Source organism: Poecilia formosa, unplaced genomic scaffold, assembly GCF_000485575.1.
Source record: "Poecilia formosa unplaced genomic scaffold, Poecilia_formosa-5.1.2 Scaffold226, whole genome shotgun sequence".
NCBI classification, from domain to species: domain Eukaryota; kingdom Metazoa; phylum Chordata; class Actinopteri; order Cyprinodontiformes; family Poeciliidae; genus Poecilia; species Poecilia formosa.
This window is the reverse complement of record NW_006800165.1, coordinates 349533-359942: the sequence shown is the minus strand read 5'-3', so window position 1 is coordinate 359942 and position 10410 is coordinate 349533. Positions and strand designations below refer to the sequence as shown.

Genomic DNA, 10410 nt, shown 5'->3' with positions numbered 1-10410 from the left:
CACACACACACACACACACACACACACACACACACACACACACACACACACACACACACCCCAGGGCTCTGTAGCTGCAACAGCTCTTCTGGGCCGCCTTGCCCGGGAGCCGGCTTCCAACAGCCCCCACTGCTTAGCAACAGCCAATCGGCCAAGCCGGGCAACTTGTTAGCCAATTGCAAGGGAAAGATTGGGTCAATGCTCAGAATTCGAGTTGGCCACATGGGTCTGGTTACAGTAAGGTAAAAGATGGAGTGAAGACATTCTATTTTTAAACTTTACGGTGCTCTGCTTTCCGAAGCTGGGGGAGATGTTGTGTGGTTTATTAATAGACACTGTCCCTAAAATAACAGGTCACAATGAGGATGATTGATCTACCTATCAAGACTTGATAGTCATCTGAACTGGGTTCTTCACGGTTAGGGTTTGTTGTTGATTTATTTATTCATGCAGATTTTGGATTTGTATGACAATAAAAACAGAATATTGATTTATTTTCCCCTTTATCAATCATTTAAAGATGTTTCTTGAGTTGGTTACCACTTTCTCGTCTTGATGTGTTTATCTTTGGTGACACCATCTAATGACATTGAGTGGTCTGGTCGTGGCGATGCGCAGCAGCAGAAGTCACAATCAGAAGCGATGCCGGTTTTAAACACGATTATCAGTTGGAAGGGAATTTATTAGGTCAGTGGTTATTTTGGTACGTCGGCAGGACCCGTCTCTTGCAGTACTGCAGTATGGGTGGGGCAGAGGCAGAAAGGTGTGAGTCTCCGAGAGAAAGGAGAGAGAGAAGGGAGTGTTTAAAAACACAGTGGGCTGAGGGTTAGTAGGACCATGCTGTCTTGTTTTCACTCTCACCGTCTCATCACTGCTTAGCAACAACCAGTCATATCCGCGGCTCGGAGCGGACTCGTGGCCAATCAGCAGGCGGGAGCGTGGCGCCACAGAGTTTGGATTTTACCACGTGCGACAGGAGGAGAGAGAGTGATGGCAACACTTTCATATGGTGTGTGTGTGTGTGTGTAGGAAGAGAGATTTTTTTTTTCAGGCTGGAAGTGCAGCAACTTTTTCTTCAAACCACACCCTTTGCTCTCTGCTGCACTGCCACCGATGGATACAAGGTCGACGTTTCAAAGCAGATCGCTGTCAGTTATTCTACTGCTGAAGTCAACACTATGAATACTAGATACTGATCCATTTTGTTTAGGTTTATGGAGCATTAAAATGGGGGTTTTGCCTTTGCATGGACCAGTATGAGAATCCCACAATTCCCCTGCTACTGACAAGTGTTAACCTTGAGTAAAGTTATTTATTTCATTTTCTCATTCAAGATTTTTAAATAAAAACAGTTATCATGATATGATTGCTTTTTTGTGACAGAAAAGGTTGTTTTTTTATTGTTTATGTACAGCATGTTGATTTTTGCAATGTAATAGAGTAATATTAATGTTGTTTGAGTTTAATTTAAACAAATTGCACTAAATTGAGTTGCGGTTTCTATGTATTGTGCAAAATATACCTCTATTCTGCTGGTATTTTAATTAGAGATGGGTGGCAATCTTTTAGTTTTCCCACCATGACCTGAAATCTGTCCAAACAGCTAAACTTTTTTTGTGGTAAGGAACAGGAGGATGCATTCCTCTTTTAGCAACAGGTGTAGGAGGGGCAAAGCTGTGTTACTTTTATATATTAGGACTATTATTCCTCTTATCAATAAGTCTTTAAACCATAGGAATTGAATTGGAAAGAATGTTGGCTTTTTTTTTAACAGTAACTGTTTCCATTCAATTGTCATGCAAAGTTTGAGCGAACGTTTAAATTTAAAATGGGAGTTAAGCATGTTTCCAGCTAACGGTCAGACTATTGCCAAGCTAAATTTTATCAGATGTGTACTCTACGCAATAAATAAAGAAGATGTAGAGGTTGCAAACTTGCATGTAGCACACCCAACAGAAAATGGAGAGCGTCCTCCCCCTAACCCTGGAGGTTTGGGTTTGGGACGTTTTTTTTCTTAGTTCTGTGTCTCTGGTAAGGCACAGACCCACCAGTGGCTGGGCCCATTCACTTTGTCAGTACTCAGTACTTTGAGTCTTTTTTGTAAAAGTCGAGAGTCACCTCAAGCAATTGTAAAAGCTTTTTTCTGTGAAATTGAGGAAATTAATTTGAATTTTTCCATTTTCATCAACTTTTTCGAGTGCGATACTTCAAATAGCACGTTAAAAAAGCATTAATGGAAACATGGCTATACTGTCATTTTCTACAGCATGGGTGAGCTAACGGTATCAAGGTACACCAAGGTTTTAAAAAAGTTACATCTTCATATTTCCATTGCTTTGTGGAGGGTAGAATAAAAATACTGCTACTTCAGCTCAGTTGGGCGCTTTGGGATATTATGTTGAGAACAACACAGAGAGTAGTGTAGTGAGAAGAAAGGGTGGCACCGCAGTACCTCCCTGTAACAATCTTACACTAGTTAGCCGATGTCTAATCAAAGTATTACAGTTTTATAAATTAATTTAACTATCATGGCGTTCGTTAAGCCATTTTGGCTCGCCCTGATGACAAGTGCGCACTTTGCCGCAGCAGCTGGCGATGTTGGTGGCGCTGGGTGCGGCCAGCTCTGAGCTGCATCCACAACTTGCTCTCCACGTGCTCCCCACGCTCTCGTATTTTCATCCTGCCTCTCAGCGGCTGCATGCTAGGCTGAGCGGCAGCTGCGCGGCGGCACCGCTCCGCGCGCGGGCTGCTTCCTGTTGCATGGTTACAGGCAATCCTGCTCTGCTGTTGGCTCGGACGCCGCAGAGGCGCTCGTTCATTGGACAGCCAAGAAGGGAAAAACGTGTTTCCATTGGCCGCCGAGAAGAGCGCGCCGGCTTTCGGGATTGGCCGGGCTCGGAAGCTCGCGCTCCTTGGAGACTGGCTCTGTAAACATCCTGGTTTGTTTCTGTCAATGGAGAGAGTGTTTACCAGGCGCCGAGTTTTGCCGGTGTGTGCAGACTGAGGCTGAGCGTCTCTGAGGAGCGGAGTCTGGTGAGAGCGAGGCTAATTGGCTCTCCGCTCCGCCGTGCGCTTTGTGATTTTCTTTCTTTCTTTCTTTTTTTGAAGAGCGCTCTGCACCATTTATGACATTTTGACAGCATTACAGACGAGCACGCGCACAGCCCACAGTCTGTTGGCAGCCTCCCCCTTTTTCAGTCTTTATTTTCCATTCAGATGTCTTCTTCAGTATCTCTGTTTCTGTCACGGTCGGCAGCAGCAACCCCACAGGCTGCATGTTATCCCTTTGGAGCCGAGCAGAGCTGCGGCGTCTCGGGGCCCCAATGTGGTAAATAAAATCGCCTCCAGTGCTAAATGATGCAGCGGGGCTCTTTGTTTTCTTTTAGTACTATTTTGACTTCACTTCTTCTCTCTCTGCGCAGATACATAACTGTTATACTAGAGCATGGACACTCACCCTGGCACACACACACACACAACCCTTCATCCTTTATTTGACGTACCAAGAGCTCACAAAAGCCTTTGATCGCACTCTGAGAATGAAATCTTTTTATCTCTGGAGATGAACTCGGTGATCTCGGTGACTTTTAGATCACTTTAACATTCATAGTGCAACTTGCCAGGGCGGACGGGGACGGGCGGGGGGCTGGCCGAGCGAAGGCCGCGGAAAGCTTCCACCCTCTCAGCGAGCCGACTGCTTAGCAACAACCAATCAGCCTAATATTTTTGGCAGGGTATCGCAGCCAATTGAGAGGGCGAGAGCAGACTTTAGAGCTGTGTTTTTATTGGTGGCTGCGAGGAAAAACAATGTTTTTCTTAGCGCTCTACACTTGAGTGCTGGCAGTGAGGCTGGTGATGCTCACAGCAGACTCTGAGAGATAATCTCAGCTTTAGAAGGCGTTACTAAACACATAATCCATTATTGTTTAGTGATACAATTTGCATCTGTGTACGCACTTGTAGCTCCACTTGAGTTCTAATGGGCTGTTGTGTGAGTAAAAGCAGTCTTTCCCTATTAGAAATAATCTACATTACTTTTGTCTGAGGGAATAGGTAATTTTATTAAACTGTTATAATCAGAGATGCATCAATCTATCCCCTGGAGGTTGGAATTGGCCGATTTTTCTCGATCAGCTGGGATTTATTTTTGGTCGCTCAAACTCTCAAAAATTTGATTCCCCATGGGTAACCAGCTCTGTTTTGCTAATAGTTAGCTTTTTCAAAACTAACGCCAGCCTATCTGGTCTAATGGACCGCAGAGGAAGTAGACAATCCAATGGGCGACCAGCCTTGGTATGCTACTCGTTAGCCTCTCTGAAGCTAACGCAAGTGAGTAGTCTCCTCCGTTGCCGGGGCTGACCTGTCATTAATCAGGCCAGAGTCTTGCTACGGAAAGGATGGAGCCGCCACTCTGTGTGCAGTAGTTAAAATTTTGGCCCTAATCCTGCTCCATAGTTTCACTCAGGAAGGTTATCAATGCCACACTTTCTCCAACCTCAATTTCCTGTGTAAATAATAACCGGTTTCTGTGTAAATAATCACACCTGTTTGCAAAAGTATTGACGGTGTTCAAGTTCATAAAATGGTGTTCTCATGAACATGTATAAGTTTTTAAGATTGGAATTGTAAAAGTTTACTTTGCTCTTGGTGCCTTTTGGACTAGTGTTAGCATCTAAGATCATCTAATCCAGATGTAAGCTTAATGAAGACTCAAAGAGTGTCATCTACTGTAAACACTTCACAGAACTTCATCTCATGGAAGCTTAACCTTTCCCTTTAAAGGCTTAGTATCCAAGGGGAACAGGTGTGACCATAACATTGGTAAGCTACCTCAACAGTAAGTGAAGCCTCAGCAGCACTCGCTGTGGCCTCCCTGGTTAAATAAAGCTAAGAGCTCATCGACAGCATCCCCTTCTTCAACAGATAAAATCAATAAGCAGGAAGTGGCCACGGGCAACGCTCTGGACATGACTGACAAGCAATGCGGCAGAAACCCCAACAGTTTGGTGAGGGGTGGGGTTGGATGTCTCAATTCATCCAAGTCTTCCTGCTACGAGAGGGAAAAAGAAAAGGAAGCGCCGTTAGCAGATATTGCTGTGTGAGCACATAAACAGCAATGAAAGCCATTAGTAGAATTTGCACTCGGTACTAAAAGCCTTCATCTGTATAACTATTAGGTAGAGCAGGGGAATTAATTGAATGAGGGGGGAAAAAAGGGAAAAAATCCATCACCTCATTACTTCTTAAAATCTTTCCTCAAGGGTGAGGGGATCTCGTGCTGTTGGAAATTCTCAGCCCATATATCATGCAAAGTAAATACTTCCACCCCCTGTGTCCTATTTCCCCCAATTCTCAGTTGTGGCTGCTTGCTGTCAGCCAGCACTGCCTCTGAATGAAAAATGAATTCATTGAGTGTTAGGAGGGCTTTTGTGCTCTCAACCAACCAACCAACAACAAGAATTATTTTAGGTTCTGGAGGCTGTGGTTATATATTTAACGCCACTGAGGTTTCACTTTCTATTCTTCACGCAGTTGGTTTCAGCACCAGCTCATGGCTGGTAACTCACCTGGATCCTGTTTGTAGCGATTGGACCACCAAAGCTCTGCATCCCACTTCCTGTGTTTAATAATTTCTTTTTTGGTTAGGTTAATTTTAGGTTTTGGTTATTTTTTTAGTACTTGAAATCATGTTTGATTACAGGACATTCTGTCAAAAGAACACATGCCAATGGATCCAAATGTATGTCAACTATTTTTCTTGATAAAGTTTTCTTAAGTAGTGTCTGGTTACTGCCAGACTAGGCATGCTAGTTGTTAGCCTCTCCAAAGCTAACGCATCCATGACCATAGTTTTGAGCCGGAAAATAGTTCTTTCTCCAAGTCAGGGACAAGGTACTGGTCCAAGTGGAGGAGTTTAAGGATGTTTTCACACCTAATAGTCCGGTAGACTTGGGTTGACTGGGGACCAGAGTTGTAACATTTGTTGTATTTTCAGGTGCTGTGGTTCATTTTCACGCTGCCCTGAGTCAAGCAAGCCAAACTATTTGAAAAACTTGTTTGCCTGCTCACCTGTGGTATTGCTGCACCAATAACCACTGAAGGAAATTCCACAAAAACCTCTGAAGACACTGAATGCAACTTCCTTCTTTATGAAATGTAAACAAAAATGGAGAGTCGTCACATTTTAGTGGTTTAAAGTTGTAGGCCAGATACCTTCTCCTTCTGGCGCTAGACCTACACGTTTGTTTTGGTTGTATTTTGGCTTGCACTATAGTCCACTTCCATTTGTCTTCAGACAGCACCAGAATTCATTTCAAGGTTTTTAGACAGAACAAGAGTTCAATTGCGCATTCACACCTCCCAAAGTGAACCGGAATTTCTAGTGGAGTGAACTGGAGTTCAATTAAAACGGTCTAAACGGGGCTGGTCTGACTGCACCCTAAGTATAAATAAATATCAATAAATCAATAAAATATTTTTGAATTTTAATTTGTATCTTGGGGTCTTGTTCGTGAATGAAGAAAACATGGAATTCGTATTAATCCATCTATCCTCCGATAAAGATGTACAATTCATCTGTCTGTTCATCCGTCCATCTATCCGTTTGTCTCTCTTTTGTTCCCTCTTACACTCTGAGGTTCCATACTTAAAACTTGACCACTGGACATTACACATTGAAAAAAAATTGATGAATAGAAACGAGAAGTTTGAGAAAGTTAGAAATTCTAACTGGAAATACATGGAGAAACCATGTAAAACACTTTATTACAGAGCGGGGAAACAATATGCAAACAGTAAGAGCCCTAACAAGAAGTAAATAACAGGGATGTTATTGTTCTACTTTGCTTCGTCAAGTTCAGCTCTTCTCCTCACGGAGCGAATCAGCCATGTTTCCATTCTCCGAGCACATCTGTGGTCCTGATCTCTCCTGGCTGCCGTCAGGTGACTGTGTGTCATGTTTTAATAATCCTCTTTCATCAATATGCCACCCTAACCACCTGACGCAGCGGGGGGGTTCTTGGCACAGGTGTTGCGGTCGGAGCTTCTGATGAAGGTCACTCTGATTTTCAAACAAAAACAGGACTCAAGAGGGAAGGAGACATCTGCAGCGCTGCTGCAGCGCTCCTCGTCATTCATTGGTTAAACCCAACCAGGGCAAACCCTGGAGGACAGATCTGCTTCTAACGGTGTCGCCTCATGTGTTTGGAATTCACTAAACTTTATTTTGACGTCTGCGTGTTGCATCCGCAGGTCACTCGTGATCATCAGCACCCTGGACGGGCGGATCTCGGCGCTGGATCCTCACAACCAGGGCAGGAAGCAGTGGGACCTGGACGTGGGCTCAGGGTGCCTGGTGTCCTCCAGCCTCAGCAAACCTGAGGTACAATCAGCCTGATATCCCTTCGTTGAAACCAAAAACCAGCTTGAAGTGTGGATTCCCATCATTTATGTCAATCACAAAGGCTTCGGTAGCTGCGTTTCTGTTGACTTTATAATTTGCCAAGTTGAATTTCCAAGATAAATTTGCTTAATGGAAACCATTTTGAAAAAACTGACATTTTTTATTTCAAAAATTTTGCCACTATGATAAGGTTTTTTTTTCTTTTTGTTTTTTTTTTCCAGCCATATTTAAATTGGTTTATTTTGCAAACATTCAATGGAAACACTTTTGTTGCGTTACATGATAGACAGCTGGATGTTGCCACTGGTGCAAACCACAAAGAAGAAGACAGGAAGTAGTTGGAGGATCATGGCTAGCATGTTCTTTTAGTGACTTATTACGTCAACAAGCTTATTCACATGTGATTTAAATCGTTTTTTTATTTAATGAAAACACTTCAATTGTGAAATTGTGTTTTCTTGGCATAAACACAGCTTGTAATTGTATTTAAATAGTGAACAGCATTAAGTTGGTTTACGCTGCCCTGCCTTGTTTAAGGATTCATACATCTAAAACTTTTCCACGTTTCGTCCTGTTGGAAAAAAGAGGGTTGCTTGATTTTTGACTAAATTTGCAGCGCAAGTATTTTGGGTCAATATTAAAATCAATGATTTAAAGCAGCACATCTTTTTTTGTATGGAAATTTAAAAAGTAATTATTTTGAACTTTTACACTAAAAGCTTAAAAATAATTAAATATCTTGTATAAAATTAACAACCTGAATAAACAATAATAGACCATTTTTATTTCTTTACTTTTTTCAGTGATTCATTTTCACTGAAATAAATCAGGTGAAATTTTATTTTCGTTGATTCGGGCAGCCCCAGCTGAAAAGTAAATATGATCCATTCTTTTGAGTTTTACAAAAATTTTTAGTAATGCTACAATAATTATTACTTCCTTTTTTCTCTCTTTTTTTTTAAATGTCACTCAGTGTTCTGGAAAACTGTGGATCATCCTCTAAGAGAGGTTAAAGGTCACATCAATCAGGAAACATTAACATTGTTAACATTAAACATTGACCTAAGAGAATGTGTGCAAAGCAGAATATACTGAAGTAACATTGTAAAAAAAAATGTGTATTGAAAATTTAACCAGGAATTTGATTAATTGCATAGCTCAAGGGGTGGCAGCATCATGCTGTGGGGGATGGCCTTTCAATTAAGAACCTTTGTTTATATCTCAAGCTCTGATTGGCTGAAATATTTTCATAGATGTAGGGGGAAATAATGTTCAAAGCCGGTAGAGACAGAAAATAAGTCATTTATTTAATAAAGACACACCACATCTTTCAATTTTTTATTTAGAAAATAAATAAAAGAATACATTTTTAAACCAAATAAAATACATTGATGATTAGGGGTTAAGTTATAAATGTTGAAAAGTGCATACAGAATGAAGCCTTCTTAGACAGTTGAAAAAAAACAACTTTCTCGAAGAGGGAATATATTGTTAGACTGATGCATGTTATGTGGGAGTTAAAGGAGCATTCTGCCTGTTTTCTTTCCCTCTCGCTGTCTGTAGACATTTAGACCAATATTTGAACTCGGTGCACTTTGAGCATCCAGCCAGGGGGGAGCTGCTGCTATCATGTACTCCTCATTGCACAAACCCCAGACATGCACTTGAATCGCAGAGCAGCTGATTTGCCCGGAGGATGCGACTGTTTTGTTGACTGCAGCGGGTTCTTGCGCGTATGAGCGTGGCAAACCCCTCGCCTCTACATGTGTACAGAAGCTTAAACCTCCCACACTGACACGCCGAACGCCTCGGAGCGAGACAACGCGGCTGCACGCAGAGAAACACGCTTTGATGTGGACCCGCTCCGTCTCTGCGCTGTAGCTCCAGGGGAAAAGGCCTCTAATATTAACCAGGGTCGGGTCTGAGCGCCAGCCTGCCGCTACTGGGTGGGAGTGTTTGGGTCTCATTAGTGCGGCAGCACCATTCAGCCCCAGCGTATCGATCAGGTTCTCCGTGTTTAACTGCTGCTTGTTTTGTTGTTGTTTTTTTCAAAAGGCCTGACTGATACTGATGATGTTTAGACTGAGAAGTCAGACTGGAAAAATATGGTACAGAAAAAAAATCAAAGTATAGAACAATATTTGTTTTTCTTTCACACTTTTTTCCCGTTGTCTTAGTTTGGTCCTTTCTTCTTTATATTTTTCCTTTCTTTCTTAAAACCTTTTAGTTTTTTTGTTGTTTCCTACTATCCTCACTTTCTGTCTCATCTTTGTTTCTTTGTTTCCTTCCTTCTTTCTTTCTTTCTTTCTTTCTTTAGTTTTCTTTATTTCTAGCTCTCTATTTCTTCCTTTCTCTGTTTTTATTCTTCCTTCCTCTTTGTTTCTGTGTTTTGCTTTCTATGGTTTGCTTTCCTTTTTTCTTTTTCTGTTTTTCTTCCTGTCTTTCTTTCTTTCTTGGCTTCTCTTTTTCTTTTTTTGTTTCTTTGTTTCTGTTTTACTTTGTTAGTTTTTCTTTCTCCATCTCTCCCTCTTTGTTTCTTTTGCATCATAATGTTTAATTGTGATCTAATTAAACATTGCAATGAACAATTGCAATGAAAGTACTGATAATGAATAACTGAACTAAATTTGACCTAATATCTCTTACTTTTCACCTTTTATCCTATCTGACCTGAAAGATGAAGACAGCTTTGATCTTTGATTTTCTTTGGAAAATGGACTATCACTAATTAATAATTAACCAGTTCATTTTCTTTTTAAAATGGACTGGTTAGTTATTAGTTAGCCACCATGCATCAGTTATTACCTCCTGATGTATAGAACTACTTATTAATATACCGTAGTCATTTACATCAGTAAGATCATTTTCCCTTAGTGAACAGGGCACCAAAACTGGCTCCAGCCCAGGGGCCCACATCCCTGTGAATCCGGCCCTGGCTGTTGGCAGGCCGGTTGAACAGAGATGCCCCTCTAGTTCTGAACCCGTTGACTTGTTGTGACTCCACTTGA

General features: G+C 41.7%; 1 protein-coding gene across 1 annotated transcript in view; it reads left to right on the top strand.

The window, feature by feature from the left end:
• LOC103149415 (eukaryotic translation initiation factor 2-alpha kinase 3-like) overlaps nucleotides 1–10410 on the top strand; it is a 46767-nt gene that overhangs the window by 7997 nt on the left and 28360 nt on the right. Inside the window, exon 2 of the mRNA XM_016679928.1 lies at nucleotides 7252–7381. Within this exon, the coding sequence (XP_016535414.1) occupies nucleotides 7252–7381 (130 nt within the window). The remainder of the gene's footprint in view (nucleotides 1–7251; nucleotides 7382–10410) is intronic.